The sequence below is a fragment of the Pomacea canaliculata genome, linkage group LG12 (genome assembly GCF_003073045.1).
Source record: "Pomacea canaliculata isolate SZHN2017 linkage group LG12, ASM307304v1, whole genome shotgun sequence".
Lineage (NCBI taxonomy): Eukaryota > Metazoa > Mollusca > Gastropoda > Architaenioglossa > Ampullariidae > Pomacea > Pomacea canaliculata.
Window position 1 is genome coordinate 5,121,447 of NC_037601.1, and position 20,285 is coordinate 5,141,731.

The 20,285-nt window shown below is 41.4% G+C and overlaps 3 protein-coding genes across 8 annotated transcripts in view; 1 reads left to right on the plus strand and 2 right to left on the minus strand.

Annotated features, from left to right (window-relative positions):
- Window positions 1-1,320: 1,320 nt before the first annotated feature.
- LOC112576850 lies at window positions 1,321-4,078 on the plus strand. Its single transcript, XM_025259647.1, has 4 exons — window positions 1,321-1,725; window positions 2,669-2,811; window positions 3,242-3,349; window positions 3,898-4,078. The coding sequence occupies exons 1-4, from the start codon at window positions 1,674-1,676 to the stop codon at window positions 4,048-4,050; spliced, it is 456 nt and encodes a 151-aa protein (XP_025115432.1). The 5' UTR covers window positions 1,321-1,673; the 3' UTR covers window positions 4,051-4,078.
- LOC112576849 (acetylcholinesterase-like) lies at window positions 3,684-8,819 on the minus strand. The gene is made up of 3 exons (XM_025259646.1): window positions 7,277-8,819; window positions 5,152-6,635; window positions 3,684-4,869 (listed from the first exon to the last, which is right to left on the minus strand). Exons 1-3 carry the CDS (start codon window positions 7,277-7,279, stop codon window positions 4,713-4,715), a joined length of 1,644 nt encoding a protein of 547 aa, XP_025115431.1. The 5' UTR covers window positions 7,280-8,819; the 3' UTR covers window positions 3,684-4,712.
- A 384-nt stretch (window positions 8,820-9,203) lies between these two features.
- Window positions 9,204-20,285, minus strand: part of LOC112576848 (cholinesterase 2-like) — a 49,470-nt gene continuing 38,388 nt past the window's right edge. For 3 of the 6 annotated variants that reach the window (XM_025259644.1, XM_025259645.1, XM_025259643.1), the window contains exons 2-4: window positions 16,323-17,821; window positions 15,942-16,093; window positions 9,205-12,186 (exon numbers count right to left, since the gene is read on the minus strand). In XM_025259644.1, the coding sequence (XP_025115429.1) occupies window positions 12,077-12,186; window positions 15,942-16,093; window positions 16,323-17,815 (1,755 nt within the window). In that variant the 5' untranslated portion in view covers window positions 17,816-17,821 and the 3' untranslated portion in view covers window positions 9,205-12,076. Of the gene's footprint in view, window positions 12,187-15,941; window positions 16,094-16,322; window positions 17,822-18,251; window positions 18,394-20,285 lie in introns of those variants that run through there. The other 3 variants (XM_025259641.1, XM_025259639.1, XM_025259642.1) reach the window with 3 other exon arrangements.

A 20,285-nucleotide genomic window follows, 5' to 3' on the forward strand; every position in this document is an offset into this window, starting at 1 on the left:
TGAAGAGAGATTGAAGAAGAAGAAGAAGAAATCATTTATTTGTGAAGTGACATTGCAGGAGCAACATGTCTGGATGATGGCCGCCACTAACTCGACAAACACTAACCACATGCACACAACACACCTACACTCGCACACGCCACACACCACTGTTATATGTACATCTACACAATGACACACACGCGCGAGCACACACACACATATTCTCTCTGCTACATACACTATATATCACCCACACATTTAACATTCAACATGTGTGTAGACGTAACGAGCATGAACACGTGCATGTATGTGTGTTTACTCGTACACCTGCTCTACACTTATCCCCCATAGACTTACACATTTCACTTCTATGTTCTGGTCTCAACATGTCTGTCCAGCATACAGGACCCCAAAGGGCATGCGACAAAAAAAGGACATACACCGGGAGGGATTATCAGCCACAAACTGAACTGGGCGTTAATTGTGCCAATAATAAATTTAATATTTATTTATATTTATATATTATTTATCATAAAATTATTTCAGAACAAAGAGCAGTATATATAATTATATAGGGAGCGAGTTTGCGTGGTGTATTCAATCAAGCTGTACAAAGATGGTTACATGCAAAATAAGACAAGTTAACACATTTCCTTTTGATGCTTGGATGGGGAGGGGAACTGTAGCACTGGCTTCTATTATCACTGTCTGGCTTCGTAATGTCACACAGTTATTACATTTTGCTTCGTAACCTCCTACTAAGTAAAAAATAAAAGAATAAACTGTTTATTTTGTTTCCGAACAAACGACTGGCATGTTGTGCAAACATATCTGTGGTTCGGGTGTCTTACATGTCCTAAGTAAGGTCATAAACAGCGCAAACTTTAACTTTTTCCATATATCTCTTCGTCTTGAATTTTATGTCTGCCTGTTGCTTGGGAACTTTCCTGTTTCTGACCTGATCGCTTTCAAACGTTTCACATTCCCTTTTCAACCCTGTGCTATTATCCGCATTAAACCAATTCAACACTCATATGAATGCAAAGCTATTGAATTCACTCTCTTCAAGCAGGTTTCTCGTCTGCATAAAGTTGTCCCCTGGTTACCAAGAACTGTGAACAAGGGTATAAAAGTGCTCACCTTCAGCCGGTGAAGCGTGAAAATCCCATCTCCCACCTAAAAACTACTCCTGAGGTCCTGTGTAACTGTTCATTCTTCTGTCTAAAAACACCAGGACATATGGACAAACATCAGATGGTTCGTAGCCTTACACGTCTTCACTCTTCCATCTTACTTTACAACAAAACAAAGTTAATGTTACTTAACAATGATCCCCTTTATTGTGTAACTATAAGACCATTAAAGAAGATAATGGATACCAAAATATACACAATTATACATGGAAATATAATCGAAGAAAGTAAAATAATAATATTAAAAAATCAGGACATAGAGAACATCTATAAGTTTTGCCAAACTCATTTAATCGAGCTGTAGGATGGCTGCCTGACAAGCTAAAGAAGAAGACAGTACATAAAATTTCATTTTGTCACGGAATACAACATGGAGTCAAGATAAAGGGGGATAACAGCAGTCCGTAACACCGGCGGACTTCACCAACGCCCTCCCGTTGCCCTCCAGGTGCAGTCAGACCTTACAACAGAAACCTTTTGCTACCCGACGACAACACCATGGCTAGCGCTGCACCTCCTGGGTATCCGCCGATGTCCACACCCTCTACAGGTGACAACAGTTTCTTCTATTTCCACTTATTTTCAAATACCTACAGATATATTGCTAAATGATGTATTTAAGATGATTTTTGTACAGAACCAGATGGCGCATGTTTGTTTAAAGCGTTGTCTAGAAATTAAATAGAATACACTTCCTTGAAAATGTTTCACATTTTTTTTTTGGTTAATTATACGAAATGAGAGAAAGCTAACGGTGTCGACCATGTCTTCTTTCTCTGTCACGCGTTCACTTTTTTGCTCTTTTCCTCAAACCAGATCCTCTTCCTTTGAATGTTATTTTCTCTTGGGTTTTAACATTATTTAAGTGGTTGCAATGGCTACACCTTGTATTCCGCTATACGATGTTAGAAACCTCTCAGTATAGTCTCTCTACAGCAGATTATGATGTTAAATCCTTGGAACTCTTTTTACTCACATGATCGGTTATAAAATTAATTCTACATCTGGCTCTGTCTCGAGATTAAAACACTTAAAATTATATTTTGCAGTTTATGCTCATTCGTATGAAATTGAAATATAAACTTTTCTTGGGCTTTCCTGTTTTGTAATGTTCAGCAAGAAAAATGTAAGGTCATGACAGAATGACTAGAAGACTAAAAGTCTCACTAGGTAGAGCTGTCACATCTTTTCAGTGGATTTTAAATTGTAATTATCGTCCTGAACCCTGTTCCTATTCTCTTTATTACAAATGTTATGTGCTCAACAACAATTTTATCTACTTTTTATGGAGGAAAATTCTAGTATTGTTGGGTTGTTTTTTTTCTCCTCTAACTTTTACTCTTTATTGAACTTTATGAGTGTACATGACTTCAGAAGGAAAACTAACTAGGCAAGAGTTTGCAAATGTAAAAGCAGTCTTAAAAAGAGATCATATTACTGCATCATAGAATGTGAATTTTAGTACTTTTATTTTAGAAATTTGTTTTTGACAGACCAGACTGCATTTGGGGTTATGGGACCCGGTTATACCTCAGACGGTTCTAACCTCCCCAAAAGAAATGATGTAGTAACTACTACACCCCAGCAAATAGAGATACAAATGGCCCAGCAGATGGCCTATGGTCCTAGAGTGGTGGTGAGTTCCTTTCTGAGAAGATTTTAACTTCTAGACTCACCTTTGCTTTTTATTGGTGTGAACTTGTTTCTCTTTTTTCCCATGTTATCACAATTCCCAATACAACACTACTTTATCATTAAGGAAAGAAACTTTTTACAATCCGTTCTCTTTCAAATCAGTCTTAAAATAAGTTACAAAGTTAAGGCAAAAAGATAGTTTAGTATGAAGCATATTCTGCTATGAGTTTAGCTGTATAGTTCTTTCCCTATGCATTACATTTGCATATATGCTGTAATGAGTATTACTATACATATATATTTAGAGTCAATGAATGAATGAGTGAATGAATCAAGACATATTTCCTTCCTTGTTAAGACAGAACATATTTTTCTTGTAGCCTCTGGCATTATCAATTCTACCTGACATGCTACTGGTGTTTATTCTGTAGGTGACTGTGACCGAACCTCCGACACAGGTTGCTCTTCTCTTGTCTGTGCTGAGCTCCATCTTCTGTTGTATCATTTGTGGCTTCACGGGAATGATCTTTTCGTGGAAGGTATGTCATCCATATTTTTATGTTTTCTGTGAAAAGTTTGAATGTTTCTTTTCTAGACAATTGCTGGAACTGTACTGTTTATGATGTAGTATTCATGTCACATTTGCCATCAGATTTACTTCTCTGTGTACTATTGCCTGTACAGGTGAGAATATCCATTTATAATTCTGATAAGTGTTGGTCACTTTATAGTATCTATGATGTTTGTAGGTGTGTAACTTGAGAATGGAAGTAGTTATTTATCCAAATATAGGAAAACAACAATAAACTTTACCCAGCCTTTAGGAAGACTACACATCTCACCACATTTTTAATCTTCAGGAGATCGAAAAAATCTTTTGTACTACCTTGCTATTTATTATTAATTTAGGAATTGGAGGGGTCAAAGTTTCTTTAATAAGAATGTACTACTGAGATCTCTCTCGTTTTTTTTCTCCCTCTTTTTCTGTATTTCTAATACATAATGCACAGTACAAAAGAAGGTGAGCAGCCCAAACAACAAACACATGAATGTAAAGTCCATGTGTATCTCGCTGTCCATGTTGCAGGCTCGCATCGACGTCCTCAACAACAAACTCGAGCACGCGCGCCACTCACTCGTCATCGTCTGGATTCTCTTTGGCTTTGCCATCTTCTTTGGCATCATCACCTGGACAGTCGTCGCCTTTTATTGTATCTTCGCAACCAGAACTTTATTTTAACTACCAAACGTCAGCTGAGACCCAAAGGAAGAAAGCTAAGAAGACTTTTCTGGGCACATTTGAATATTATTAAATAAACAAGAATTTATTTAGTTTAAAAAATTGATGACAATGCCTTTGTAATAATAATGCAAGAAGCTATATATAGCTATACCATGTACACTGCCGAAGTAACCGCTCATTGCCTGTTCTTGGACATTTTGAGGTAAATAATGTGAAAGATAGTTCGAGAACATCCTTCTCCTAACAATCAGCAAATCACGTTGCAGCTATCTTAAAATACTTATTAACTAATTAGTTAAAGAAAGGTGTGTTAATCTCAGAGAAAGCTGTTTAGTAAATCCCTGACCCCAGATGACACATCAGCGGATTAAACGCACATTGAATACTTCAGTGTTTGATTCCTTCTTCGCAAGTAGTTCAGACTAAGACAGCTAAGACACTCCCTGCCCTCAAAGATAAATGTCGTAGTTACTTATCGAATAGTCTAGGTGTCCGGATGGTAAGAGTCTACAGTCGCGGTCTTCTGCCAAATCGACCATACGATCCACTCATTGCTGCAGCATTCAGTCACTACAAGCTGCATGAAGAACAGTTGTTATTTGTCAAAGTTGCTCCTGGCCTCATGTCCTGTTTGCGAAGGAAGGTTGCCATCTCTTCCATCAATCAACAGCGCAGAAGCGGAAGAACGCGCCGCCGGAAGCTGCACTGTTGATGACGAAGCCCACTTCTGACCGAATCGCCCTCTCCGGCGATCTCAAATATTCCAGTCCTTCTGATGTCAACTTGGGCCATGTGATCGTGTCATGATTGGGGTTGCTGTTGACAAATTAGTGCAAATCTTGTCACAAGTAGTAAACTGACTCAATAACAGTTAACAAAATAAACACAGAAGTATTCATAAATCGGGGCCTGACTTGACAAGTCTTACATTTTTTAGCTTTTATTTCCGCTACTTTGTCTGAGTTTGTCTCTAATGTAAGCTTTGGGGTATTTTAGAAATTATTTAGGGGTTTTTAACAGTTTTATAATCGTAAAATCTTGTGTTATCGTAAGAAATTGAGCATATCTTCTCAAAACCGTGTAATAAGTTCACCTTACCCTCTCTGTGCAAAGCGAGTCCAGTAGGACATCATTCGAGATGAAACCGATTCGTCTTCAATCGTGTAGTTGTACTCTTGCGGTAATCCAAAGACAGCTTCTATTTCGTATCCATGCATGACTCCGGTCCATTTTGGCCATGCCAAGTTCGACAGCTGGTGCTCAAAGGAATACAGATAAACATCATGGTTCTTTGCGTATTCGTTGGCGAAGTCCACTATGTCGCACTTGAAGAAATCGTCTCCGCTGATGTCGTCAACGATGTCTCTGAGAGATTCCCTCTGGGAAGGAAGAACATTGTCGTAGTATTCGGATATGATGGCGCTGTCGGTCTTGTTGTCGCCACGGAAATTTAAAGCCTTGACAACTTCTTTGAAGTCAGAGAATGACAGGACTCCTTCGTTTGAGAGAGGAAAGCCTTCCGGGAATATGTAGAGAAGAAAATATATGCCTTCATCTTTGTTTACGCCAATAATCACTTCCGTGTCTTTAATCTCTCCACTGGCGATAAGATCTTTAGGTTCTCTGGGAAGAAAGTAGCTGTCGACAACTGGACCAAGCACTACTAGATCGTCTGATAGGTACTCCATGGTGTCGGTTATAGTCTGGACATTCGCCAGTTGCAGGCAATGAAGCATTAATCTCGAGAATTTCGATGGACATCCAAGTAAGCTTGCCAGCTTTTTCCCTCGCTCAATGGCAAGGGTTCTCGGCTGCACAGCCCAGATGTTCAAGGGACCTCCACTCTCCATGATTGCTCGGGAGAAAAATCCGTTTGATAATGGTGACAGGAGATGTAACCCAACGCTTCCAGCCCCGGCGCTTTCTCCAAAAATAGTAATCGTGTCCTTTGACCCTCCGAAGAAGCCAACATTGTCGTGGACCCATTTCAGTGCCATGGTCTGGTCCATGAGGCCTTGGTTACCTGGCGCGTCATCATTACCTGTGTAAAGGAAGCCTAGAGAACCGACGCGATAATTCAACGACACAACGATGACGTTTTCCGTCGCCGCCAGTTTCGAACCGTCGTAGATGTCTAGGGTGGAGGCTCCTGACGAAAAACTGCCACCGTAGATCCAAACCATGGTAGCCCGTGGTGGAGTCGAAAACCCTTGGGGTACCCACACGTTTAGGTACAGACAGTCTTCGCTCAAGGGTGTCTTGGGAATCCACGCCTGTACTCCTTGAAATTGGCCGAAGCTGGTGTCGATGGACTGAAAGCAGGAGTTGGGCTTGGTTACAGTGTCTTTCACCTCGCTCCATGGTTCAGGAGGCTCGGGGTGTTTGAAGCGCCGAGGACCGGTCGGGGGCTTGGCGAAGGGGATTCCCCAAAACACGTTCACCGTCTTGTCACCAACGACATTCACCAGGCCCCGGATGGGACCCAAGGTTGTGTGAACTACGCGTGTGTAGTTTAGAGTTAAAGTCGTGGTACTCAAGTGGAGAAGTAGAGCTGCCTCCAAGACGAAAACTGTTATTTTCACCTGCCAAAAAAAATAACCAGCATGTAGCGGAATTTCGAAGTCGGACGTATTGCAGACACTGAGGTCTGCTTGGTATTTATTAACTGAATGATTCTGGGTTTTATGATTTTATCTTTAAAGACCTACCCTATTGGTCCTAGTTATCAACAGATTCTGGAAGGTAGAGACAGTATAAATATTCTCTGTAAATGTCAGCGCCTGAATCACGGCGGCTTACTTATTATCTGATTTCAAAGTTAATGATTTACACCTGTGTTCAACAGGTCCTGCTAAATCTCGTCCTCGTGCGCAAATAACGTGTGACGTCACATCCGGTGAGCATGTAATGGCCAGAAGGTATGGCAACACGTGAGTTCACCAGACGATCTTCATTTATAGCCTTCTGGTAGCAAAGACGAGTGTGAAACTCAGTTGTCTACCCCTGAAAGTTTTAAACCCTATGTGTTCGAACCTGGGAACTGTCAAAGTTGAAAACTACAAACACAATATGCTCCGGAGGCGGACAACGAAGAACGACTCTACAATATTTTGAGCATCGTTGATGTTCGTCCAATAAAAACAAATATTTTTAAAAGTCAATTTGCATAAATTTTAATGTATACTATTCTATAAACATAGACGGGTCATAAAACTGAACATACCATTTCCTCTCTCAAGAAGCTCCCGGGCAAAAATTTTGTCGGTGGGTCGGTTTTCTGGTTTCAACAATCAGTGGGCTCAACACAGACTTGTCCGTGTATCCTCCGATGTTGTAGCTACAGGCCAGATGCGATCTCCCACAGTATAAATACCACTCGGCCTCCATTACCGTCATTACTGTCATCATCAGTTACCATTTTCCACAGCGATTAGTTTCAGTTTTCGAAATACCGTACTGTTTGTCTGAAGTCAAATGTTTGTATTTAAATATTTATTTCTAATTTCCCCGGCGAGATTGTAGTCGGTACAGAACCGTAATTTATTTCTGAAAACTACAATATAATGGTGGTGTAAACAATTTTACTACAGAATCAACCGTCCTTGAATGACATAACTAGAGCGTATTTTCCGGTTAAAATTCTTTATGATTTATGACAGCAATCATCGTGGAAGGACTGTAAATTTATAAATCCGCCGGTAAACAAGCCAGGGTCACCTTAAATAACTTTAATAGTTACACTCAGGGAGCTGTAGCTATGAAGCGAGGTGAAATGTTGCCCCGGGAGTAAAATGTAGAAACCAAGAATAAGCATCCACCTTTATTTAGTTTAAGTACATACAAATGTCTCCGGTTTATTGTAAACCGTTAGTTTATTCCTTGTTACTCCTCGAGGAGCATAGGGTCGCCTTTAGTTGGGCCATGGACATGTATAGGAGGATCGCCAAGACCAACGCTTAGCCTCATGCGAAGTGATCCGCTGTTAGTCTCGGCGAGCCTAATCAAAGAATGTGAATAAAACGGAAGCTTTGTCTACTAAGGCCTCGTTTCAGCACTTAACTGGTAAAAATCGTCAGCCAGCAGTCCAGTAAAACAAGTTCGTGGTTGGGTCCATGTGGTTCCGACGTTCTTTGCCTCGCTCTCTGTTGTTCTTTTCCGTAAACCGTTAGCTAAACTTCGTGCGACCCCTGGTGTGAGTCGAGGAGATATCGTGAGGTTGACTATAAATGGGTCCATGTTGCAGCCAGTAGACTTCAAACAACTTTAAATTGTCTTGTTTTCGCTGTGTAACAACCTCATTTTTCCCGTTCACACCGTCAGCAGCTGTCAGTGGTCGGGAGTAATAGCAGTAAATCCCACAATGCATTTGCTTGGTTTTAAATTGCGGAATAACGACCCTTCACTATGATGAAGCATGTGTCTCGGAGTCACACACACAGTTGCTGATAAAGGGACAGTATATATATATATCTGCAGCAGTTTGTGTTGATTTAATGTGTTAAAGTGGCGACTATTTTAGTAATTCGTGTTTTAGAGTTATAGTTGTTTTTGTTCTCTTTTTTTTGCCAATCTTGCTAGTTCATCTGCCTCTTTGCTTTCTTTTCTTCCAAAATGAGAAGAAACACATTGAAATTTAATCTCTCCATTTTGTCCGGTATCTAAGAAAAATCTCTTATTCATATCATTTCATTGCCAATTCGCCCATCTCTTCTTCTCGTCTTTTGCGCTGTTAATAAAGGCTAAACAGAGTGCAAAATTATTTTCAGATTTTTGTGTTTAATTCATTAACAATTAGTCAGTCCTATTTTTAAGTAATTAGTTCCGTTCGAGAGATGCAAGGCTTGGAATATTTTTTCTTATCTTGGTTTTGGAGCGAGACCAAGATTTTTTTCCCGTGACGTCACAAATGTCAGCTCGTTGATTGGCCAACGTCTCATTAGCTTATACACAAAACTGTGACCTTCAGTGACTTAAAGAAGAAAATTTTGTAACAAACCATAAACAAAAAGTTACATTGTATTTTTGAAACTGGGTCTGTTAAAACCTGCCAGCAACTGCATGCTGCTCTCGGGTTGGCCTTTAACTGCGAAGCCCCCTAATGCACCCCTTGTCACAAAACAGAAGATTCACTGCTGAAAATACACCAAAAAACCTCGAACACATGTTTTGTAAGAAAGAAAACAGTGTATTTAACAAAACTGTTGTCGTCGTTTACAAAGAGAGCTCTTGCGAGACAATGAGTATGATATGTATTTACAGAATGAGACATTCGTGAAGCTGGATGATTGAAAGGATTCATTGTTAATTAAGTATGAAAATCATGATAAATGTACAAACTGTTCATGGTAACTAGCAGTTACTAGATAAAATGTATACTTAAATACTGAAACATGTACATTCGTGTATATGTTACTTACGCACGTTCACACATATGCATAAATATACAAATATACAAACACAATTGTCAGTTGATCGGATTCTCCCTGCTTAATAAGTAAGGCAAAACAATAACATTTGTAATAAGTCAGAACACCTTAAACATTACCTACAATGACAGACATTCATAGTAGACTCGGGACAGTGGGATAGAGAGAGGAGGCCGACAGGGACAGACAGACAGACAGACAGACAGACAGACAGACAGACAGACAGACAGACAGACAGACAAGACAGACAGACAGACAGACAGACAGACAGACAGAGGTTCATAATAATAGTACATCTACAATCTAGAACATAGGATTACAAGCCAGTAAAACTGTTTGTGTTGTTTGAAAATAAATAATATGCAATCATCATCATTACTGCCAATGTAATTTTTAACGGTTTAACCTGTGAAACTGACCTTCTTCCATGTTTGAACTATTCAAAGCACTTGAGACACTTTGCAATCTCAAACAAAAACCTCAATATCTAATAACGACAGCCTCAATACCATCGTGACTATATGAGATTAATATGGAAACGCATGTCACGAGATATATTATCTTTATTGTTCATATTTTCTCTTCTTAACGGGATTTATTGTGAGTGCTTCGCTAAACTTCATAAAATTGTGTCTGTTATCCTGAATTCGGGAGAATTCAAACCCTGAAATGCAAAAACAACATGCGCACCTATGTGGCAACAAAAATTTTACAAGCGATTAACATAAAAATTACACACGGCGCATGAAAAATTGTTTTAAATAATCGAAGCTGGGTCTCCTCGACATCAAGATCAACATGTGGACAAAGCTGAGGAAATGTTACAGGTACTTGTGGCTCTGGCTGTGATGTAGAGATCATTACCGATGATAGCCAGTCGGCCCCCAAGTACCACGTGATCGCGAATCCTCATGTCTACACGGGAACAGAGTACATCACAGTCTCTCTTTCTTTCTCTCTCTCTCTCTCTCTTTCCTACCTTCTTCACTAAATTTAAAACAAATGAAACCTTTTATTTTCAAATCACACTTAAGTAAATCATTTTTCAGACACAGACGACGACTGAAAAGTATGAAACTGAATCCCATTCCCCAGCCCCACAGAACTGCGACTCACATAATGATAGTCCTGACCTTTCTCTCGTTTCACGATGTGTAACGGCCAGGTCTATTAGTCCCACACCCTATGCCTCTGTGGCCTTGACATTTGAAGTAGTGGCCTACGACATCATTTTTCCCACGATGGAGAGACATGATGGGGGTAGACTATGTTGATCACATCTTTTGTCGCATCGCATCCTCCGACACTAAGGACGAGCCACTCCTGGAATCTACTGTAGAATGTTCTGGAGACGAATCACTGCATATTCAATGTTCAATACAATACAATGTCATGCTGATAAAATACTACATAAGTAATCAAACGGTCAGCTGCCATGTTATATCTATTGACCGTGAAATCATTCATTATATGGTTGATTTGTTCTCTCTTTCGTCCCTTCCTCTCTCTATCTTTCTCTCTCTCTCTCTCTCTCTCTCGCTCTGTGTGTGTGTGTAGTTCTCTGTTGTTTTGTTACACATTTCTTTCATACTATTCATGTACATGCATGTGTGTGCTCGCGCGCTGTCTACTCTTTTCGCTGTGCTTGTCCCAAACAAGAACCATAATCAACTGAATTATGTGATAGTGAAAAAAAGGGTTGTGTCCCTTATATCGTGCTCAAAAACTTCAAGTAAATGTTTAGTAACAGGATTCACTGATATTTCGCTACAAAAGTTAAATTAAATACATAAATATTAAACTTTACATTTGATGTATGTAATGTTGTGTTACGTATTGCACAACATTACATTTTGATAAACACTCATGTAAGAAACAGTAAATAATAAACAAACAGGAAAAATGTAATTTCTATAATTTTAAGTTCATCTTCATTTGATTTGAATGCTAAAAACTGTATCATCATTCCACTAGAGGATACAGGTAAAAGTTCTTTGCAGTTTTACGAATTCCACTTTCTGTTGAATGCAGGTGAAAGACAACTAGCAAGAGTTCCTGGCACATCCTCGTCTTGGTTCGTCAGTGTCACTGGCACACAGTCACTAGTCCACTGGACCACTCACTTTCTCTCATGTCTTGCAACTTGCCATTGTGCAAGCAGAAAACCACGCGCGCACACGCACGCACGCATGCATGCAGGCATATATATACAAATATACAAACAAGTAGGCATAATCCATGCGCGTGCACACACGTACACACACATGTGTGCATTCTGGTGGTCAGTCCATAGTAAACTCTAACTGGGAAATTATGAGCCACACACAATGCCAAGTCAGGCAATTTATTAGAAATAAAAGTGTGTGTGTGTGTGTGTGTGTGTGTGTGTGTGTGTGTGTGTGTGTGTGTGTGTGTGTGTGTGTGTGTGTGTGTGTGTGTGTGTGTTTCTCACAGCCTTTGTCCGGATTGATACACATGCAATATCCTCACACCAAGTACACATAGACCAACACACGTACCCACACAAGCAAGTACACACTCGCGCACGCACGCCGTTAACTACAGAAGAACGCGGCACTGTGACGTCACCGGAAGTGCTACATGCGCAGTCGTAAGGCCAGCGAGATGCAGTACATGGTGATGAGAAGTAGAGAGCTGCTCACGTGATCTTGGCCCGCTGTGTGGCACATGAGTTCACTGGTTTTATCTGTGAAACAGTCAACAACATCACGTGATGACCAAGAAAAAGCTGCTTACTCAAGATTCAAATATTGTCGTGCATGTCAACACGCGCAACGAACAAACCAACCGACGATAAGAATTAGAACCAAAAAAAGAAGAAGAAAGACTGCGACTACTTTGACAAGACGTCATGGTGGTTGACAGTCGGTTCATCGTTCATCGTCGTTGTCCGGAGTGTCTCGAGGACCTGGGACCAGACTCACACCATGGTGCTAGCGGTTAGCTGTATGGTTAGCGCCAAGCAATCAGCTAAACCGATCGTGAGATATGACATTCTCGCTAATCATCTGATTAAAACATTTAATTTCATGTTATGCATCTGACCCCACCCTGGTTTAGTGATCACCCTGATTTATTGTCTTGGTGCATTTGTTTCGCGCGGGTTAATAACTAAACCTTCAAACGATTTATTTAATTATTATGGTTATGACTTCTGAGTTCCTTCCATCTTGTCTCAAAGCCAGCTTGTGATGCAAAGTGCTGCTCACTGTGTTGGTTTGACAGTCTTTACAACTGTGTCCAATGTCTCTGTGGGAAAGATATATCACGACTACGTGAAACTGCGGCCACGTAATGCGAACAGTGAAGGTAGACGTAGACTGGCGACACGTTTGTGGGATAGCATAGTTAGGGGAATTAAAAATGTCAAGCACTGGGCACATTACAGCAGGTTACGGCCCTTTCTGTGTGCGTTTTGAAAATTATCAATCCTTTATTTAATTTTTATATATTAATTTTCCAATTTTGTTTTATTTCGCGATTAACTGTGTAAAGCTTAATCAGAGGATACGAGGGCTCGACTGTATTATGTTTGTGTTTGTTGAATGACTTCTGTTGATATCACAGCGGTTGTCAGACGACTGTGAGGGTTTAGATAAGTTCAGCCCCTTTAAGGACTGCCTGGGATGGAATGCCGGGTACCGCCTGGATGTACCGCCCAGATATAGTTCAGAGGTACCACTAATGTATAGTTAAAGAGGTGGCACCTATAGTCAGCTTAGAAATAGTACATAAATATAACAGCAAATATGTGTGTGTGTGTGGCAAAAGTACCATGGACTATTTTGTGGAAGTACGTCACAAATAATGTGCAGAAATATCGTCCACAGAATACTGCTAAGGAACAGTTTCAAAAGCTTCAGTTCCCCGATGGCAGGAATTGTACAAAGATTAACACTACTACATCTTGTAAAGACCAGACAGCATCCCTCATCCCCCGCCTGCGTGATCACGTGGGTCAAGAGACTATAGGTAGGGGAGCAGTGAAATCTTCTGTTGTGTTTGAGTCTCTTTCCATCAGAATATTTCCCATGTATTTAAGTTTTCGCCGCTCCTTGGTGTTCTACTGGCTCTTTAAACAGACTGCCAAAATGTTATAACATTTAGATATCAAAGAGAAGTGCACAAAATCTTTCTACTACTACTGCTACTACTACTTGCAAAATCGTCAAAATAATAACAATATTGTGTCAGTCACCCTGAGCGGTGAAGTTTGGGAATCCTAATGCTCACAACCTGCAATACTTTAGCATCTGGGTTGGTCACGTGATCGACAATTCAAAGAATTGAATCAAGATATCTAGGTCTGGATGTAAGACGATGAAGTAGGTGGTTTTAAAAATCTTATAAATCGATTCCAGTGGGATGATGTGTGTGACTGGTTGAGGGCTTTTAACATTCACACAATTTGTTAAACCCTAAAAATTTATTCCAGAAAAACTCCATTCGTCTGTAGGACAGTTTATCTATATTAAACTTGTGTAGTTTGCCTAGGAGTATATTTTAATGGTTATTTACCCCTTTTAAGATGTTACCGATGTTCCAAACTAACAGAGTCTAAACCGTGTTTGTTGATGTTCATACATATTGGTGTTTAATCGGCTGTGGATTTATTCTAATAAAACAAATGGAAAAGACATGCATTGTACCATTATTTCACACAGTCGTCTGATATTCTTTCTTGTCGTTAAGCTGTCTCAATGTCAAACCGTCAAACGTTTAGATGTTAAACAAATAAAATTAGAAGTGTCCATCACTGGGCAGTCATGCGCACCTATGTGTGTGTAAAAGAGAGAGAGAGAGAAAAAAAAAAGACGGAAGGACGACAAAACAGACAGTTACCTGTTTTAAATCTCTTGTAAATATATGTAAAAGATAACAACGTCCCTTACAACATTAGCAAAGCTACATTGTCAACAACAAGACCCCTTACTACGGAATAGCAAAGCATCCTGCTGCCAAAGCAGAAGCCGCTGTTCTTTCCCAGAAGCCTCTGCAAGGGAAATTCAAAGCCAAATGAACTAGGACTAATACTTTGTGCATTTAATCAAAAGAAAAAGCTCTACAGTGTGCAAAATGATAATAAGGTGAGTGCTCATCAGAAGGGAGAAACATGGAAATATCGGTTAAAACGACAGTTTCAAATGATAACACATCTTGCGTTCATCAAGACAACTCAAAAAATAAATAAATAAACCACAAATGAAAAGTGTTAGTCATTAGTAAGGTTTATTGCATTGTATCAATCTTTTTTCTGGAGTTTTATCTCGGCTCACTAAATCAAAACTTCAAATGTTATGCGAGTGATGCAGTGGTTTGTTATTTGTAAAGACACAAATAAGCATGATTACTTGAATTAAACCAAACTTTTCGGGAATGTTTTGTAAATTTTTCAATAAGCATGATTACTGAAGCATCTCGAGTAACTAAAACAAATTAAAATAAAAACATAAAAATAAGTATTTATAATCTTAATACAGCATTTCCTTCATCTTCATTCTTTTAAACGTGTTGGTGTTTGTTAGTGTTTTGTCTCCATCGACTCCAGAACTTTTTTTGGAAGAGATATGATCAGCTTTAAAAAAATCCTTGACAAGCAGGATTGTGACGGGACGGAGAAGTTTGAGAGGAAGACATAATATAAAATACATCATTTTTTGAGACATAAATCTCAACTAGACTGCACTAATAAAGCTTCTATCCTACTAGCTAGATGGCCAAAGGTCTGAACTGATCATGCAAGCGACCTTCGGCTGTAAAGCTACATCTCTACATGCATTCTACCAATCTCACATCACCCCCATTTTCGCCAACAAACCAAAACTATGGGTTGGCAAATAAAGGGAATCAAAGCTACGCTAAGACTACGACACTTAAAATGTTTGGCAAACTTGACAACACTCGGACAAAGGTCTAACAAGAAGGTGGAGCATGCAGTCCATGACGATCACGGAGCTCAAGGAATACAAAAGAATTGGCACTTGGACTACAGCCACTCTCGTCATCATGTCTGTTCCTCCTCTGGCAAAAGTTCTTTCTGTCTAAACGACTCGGCAACAACTGGCAAGTCTCTTCATTCTAGATACCCTTCAGTCTTTTCATATTGCTTTCATTCACTCGGGAAAGATTCAGCAGTTGCATGAAAAAAAAACAAATAAATAAATTTTCGAAAAATACTTGTAGGGATTGTAGACAAATCTACATCAACAACACCAGCTCGATATCGTCTTCTAAGTAATCGTCTACAAGAAGATGTCCGGTTAGTAAGGAAGCACTGTACACGTCACTGTTAGTCTGTCCACAGGGCGGAAATACACTTTGCGCATGCGTGAAGAAAAGCCGGAAGCTGTTACTGGGCAGAAGAGCGGACACGGTTGCACGGGCCGGAGACGGAAGAAGGTGGCAAAGCAGCAGAAAGTCCGCTACAGCAATCAACAGTACCCTGTTGCAAGAGTGGGAGGACGACCCGCCGGAAGCTGCACTGTTGATGTCGAAGCCCCTTTTTTACTGTGTCGCCTTCTCCCGCGATCCTCAGATATTCCAGTCCCTGTGGTGTCATCTTTGGCCACGTGATCATGTCGTTATTGGGGTCCCTGCAGACACATCCAACAAACCCCGAATAAAGCATTTGTTTGGAAAAACAACAGATTCCTTATTTCTCTACCTCCCTCCACTCCTTCTCTCTCTTATATCTATAAACGGCTAATGGGAAAAGATATTAAAGTAGCATTTGTTTACGGCTTGCTGTGGAAAATATATTTCCAGTTAATGTTAACTTATCCTTTAAATATTTTTGACCTAATCTATACAAAGTATGCTTACCCTAACTGCGAGAATCGGGTCCAGTAGGCCATCATTCGACTGGCTACGGACTCGTCTTCTCTCGTGTAGTTATACTCTTGCGGTAATCCAAAGATGGCTTCTATTTCGTATCCATGCATGACTCCGGTCCATTTTGGCCATGCCAAGTTTGACAGCTGGTGCTCAAAGGAATACAGATAAACATCATGGTTCTTTGCGTATTCGTTGGCGAAGTCCACAACGGCGCACTTGAAGAGATCGTCTCCGCTGATGTCGTCGGCGATGTCTCTGAGAGATTCCCTCTGGGAAGGAAGAACATTGTCGTAGTATTCGTAAATGATGGCGCTGTCAGTCTTGTTGTCGCCACGGAAATTTAAAGCATTGACAACATCCCTAAATTCTGCGACTGTCATCGCTCCATCGTTGGACAAAGGGAAGTAAGGCTTCTGGCCGTAAAGAAGCCAATAAAGGCCCTCGTCTTTGTTCACGCCAATGAGAACTTCCGTATTCTTGATCTGTCCATTGGCCATGAGGTCTTTAGGATGTCCAGGAAGAAAGTAGTTGTCGACAACTGGCCCGAGAGGCACGTCGAAATAGTGTTCAGTGAGGTTGAACATTAGGTCAGTAATATTTTGAGCGTCCCGGTTCTTCAAACACTCGACCATCGTGCGAGAGTCTCGTGTTGAGCAGCCCAGTATCTCGCCTAGTTTCTCCCCTCGCAGGATGGCTTGCGATCTGGACTGCACCGCCCAACTGCAGAGGGGACTTCCGCTTTGCATGATAGCTCTTGCAAAAAGACCGCTGGACAACGGGGACAGAAGATGGAATCCCACGCTGACAGCTCCGGCGCTTTCTCCAAAAATAGAAACAGTGTCTTTGGAGCCACCGAAGAAGCCAACATTGTCGTGGACCCATTTCAGTGCCATGGTCTGGTCCATGAGGCCTTGATTACCTGGGGCATCATCATTACCTGTGTAAAGGAATCCTAGAGAACCGACGCGATAATTCAACGACACAACGATGACGTTTTCCGTCGCCGCCAGTTTCGAACCGTCGTAGATGTCCAGCGTGGATGTGCCGGCCCAGAAACCGCCACCAAAAATCCAAACCATGGTAGCCCTTGGGGACGATGAGAAACCCTTGGGCACCCACACGTTTAGGTACAGGCAGTCTTCACTCATGTTTGTGTTGGGATTCCACATCTGCACGCCTTCAAACTGGTCGAAGGCGGTATCGATGACCTGGAAACAGGAGTTGGGCTTCGTCACGGTGTCCCTCACTTCGTTCCAGGGTTCAGGAGGTTCCGGGTGCTTAAAGCGACGAAGCCCCGTCGGGGGCTTGGCGAAGGGGATTCCCCAAAACACTTCCACAGTCCTGCCACCCACCACTTTCGTCAGGCCTCGGATGGGACCCAGGGTGGTGCGAACCACGTCCGAGCGGGTGTAGGCCAAAGTCACGATACCCGTGTGAAGCAGGAGGACCGCCTGAGCCACTACCATCACGTGGACTGCCATTTTCACCTGCGGAAAAAAGAACTCGTCAATGAACAAACCAGGAAGTCATGAAATGTCCCCCAACGCCGCCCTTACTCCAGAAACATTTCATTGAATCGATGCTGTGCGGCCCAGAACCGACTGGCGCGTGCTCACCTGCAATCTGCTGCAAAGTCTTTCTTATCTCTTTATAGAAAAAAAACTCAGATGTTTGACATTTTGACTGCATCCTGCAGCAGCCTAACTCTTGTCAACAAAATACATTCTTTTCCATTATCATTAAAATTATTTTTACAGTTCTCGCTACATTCTAAAGCTGCAAATAAAGGAGTTAACCATGCAAACCGCAATGCTTAAATCTTGAAAGAAAAGTAATTTTTAAAAAGTGCTTCAATTTTTTTTTTATAGAAAAAGTACCCTCATGTTGGTTCAGACAAAGTGCAACAAGCTAGCCTACCATTTTCGAATCGGAAGAAACTCAGAAAATGAACGACAAGGCAAGTCTGATGCTAGCGCCGAGGTGCCGTCTGCTCCGTGCCCACCGTTGGTGTGATCTCTGCTCACGCTCCGGTGCAACTGCGACATTTCAGGTGTGAGCCCGCCGTTCTTATACACCGCAGCGCCGGTGTCGATTGGTATGATTTACCGGTAATCACATGCAAATTAGAGGAAAAGCCAGCCTCAGCAGCAGCGGCGGCAGCTCGGTGGAAAGTTTACTAGAACTACGAGCCCGCCGGCTGCGAGAAAGGTCAGGAAACCAGCTTTCAGCGCCATCTCTCTCGACTTGCCGCGCTCCACTCGCTATTTCCCCAAGGGAATTTTATTTTTTTAGGGTACAGTGTTGTTAAATCTCAGGTAGCTAAATATAGGACAAATCCATTTGTCATCAAAGTAAACACGAATTTCGATGTTCAAAACGAGGTTTTAAGAGATGAAGGAGGAAACATCAGAGTTCTCTCGAGTGAACTTTGTAAACCGTCGTCGCCGTGTGTTTGTCTATTGACAACAGTTTTTTTTAGAGGGAGGTGAGAAATGGGAGGAGATCGACCACAGAAGCATTGTTCTTGGGATGCTGGCGACGAGGACACATGGTCGTGCATCGCACGCGCACCAAGGTGTAGGGAGGAGGAGGGTGGCGCGTGCTGACGGTTTGCGTCACGGCGTGGGCCAATTATGGACATCCCCGACGGAGATCTAAAAACAGTTCTTGGAAAATCGACTTGAAGAGCACGTGGGGAACTGTTCCCTCGCACGGCCACGTTGGAACGTCACCGCGCCGTGCATCCTTTGTTCTCGAGACTTGACAGAGGTCCACGTTGTGACTACACAGGCTGCTCTTCCGTCACTCGGCGTCGCCGTGAAGTGGTGTTACGTAACTGTGTCATCGTTGTTCTCTGCATGTTCGCCCGTGTCCTCGTCATAAACAAGCTTTTTTTGGTCTCTTGTTTGTTGCTGATGTGGTTCCAAAAATACCCGTCAAAACACAGGAGACACACGTGGGTTCGTTTTTAGACTTGACTTTTCGTTTCTTGACGATCGTGTTGCTCAATTTATTTTCTTTGAAACAATGTGTTTACGTGAACCTGAACCTCCTGCATTTAGTGAAAGAACAGTGGACAAACCCACCGAATGTTATTCCAATAAGACTGCAAGATGGAAACATGGACAAACACTGACTTTCGTCATCAACTAATCTTTGCAAGATTATTGTTTGTCAATCACTACAAAAAAGACGACTATTAGAAAGCAAAACAGTTGAAATGCATGCATCAAACTTAAAAAAAGAAACATTTTCATCATCCAAAATACTTGTTAAAGATTTTTTTCCATGGATATCTTAAAGTAATTTGAAACCGTCAGCATAACACGAATGGCAATAGAGTTGTGAAGTTTGTTTCTGGTTGCCGGAATTTCAGATGACACCTGTTGGTATTTTGCTCCGAATCAGCGAATCCGTGGGAGAGGAAGGAGACAGACAGACATACAGACAATAAAAACGGAATCGAACGAGTCACACGTGCCAACTGACTTTGCTATCGTCAACACTCGGCTAACATTAAGAACATGGGTCTCAAACATTCACCCTGAAAATCTCTCGTCCTCACTGCAGTCTTCTCCTTTCTCATCTCCATCTAGCTTCCAGCCAGCTGAGGTGCTTCGGGACTTTGCCCTAAATGGTTCCATCGATCACTGTATTCTGAGAAGCGCGCTCTGAATCATAATCTTAATAAAACTTGCCGAGTAATTACAGTAGGCCGTGAAACTATTCGACCTTTGACCTTTTCATGGCCTTACAATACGCTCTGTTGTGGGCAACAAGAGTTTTCAGCCCGAGCTAGCAACTTTCTCGCCATGTCTAGCTTGTGATGAAGGCAGCCACGTCTTTGCTTCGTGAATATTGATGAGGTGAGTTAAAGGACCAATAGACGCTTTCAAAGCCTTTGTCACAGAAAATTTACATGGCGCGTGCGAGGACCTCGCAAGGATGTGG

What these genes read in the sequence shown, in the direction of transcription:
- LOC112576849 (XM_025259646.1), bottom strand. An exon ending in ACTCGCTTTGCACAGAGAGG is followed by an intron (nt 4,870 to 5,151) that starts GTAAGGTGAACT and finishes ATTTGTCAACAG; the next exon opens with CAACCCCAATCATGACACGA.
- LOC112576850 (XM_025259647.1), top strand. Translation starts at nt 1,674, where the DNA reads ATGGCTAGCGCTGCACCTCCTGGGTATCCGCCGATGTCCACACCCTCT. An exon ending in GATGTCCACACCCTCTACAG is followed by an intron (nt 1,726 to 2,668) that starts GTGACAACAGTT and finishes TGTTTTTGACAG; the next exon opens with ACCAGACTGCATTTGGGGTT. An exon ending in CCTATGGTCCTAGAGTGGTG is followed by an intron (nt 2,812 to 3,241) that starts GTGAGTTCCTTT and finishes TTTATTCTGTAG; the next exon opens with GTGACTGTGACCGAACCTCC.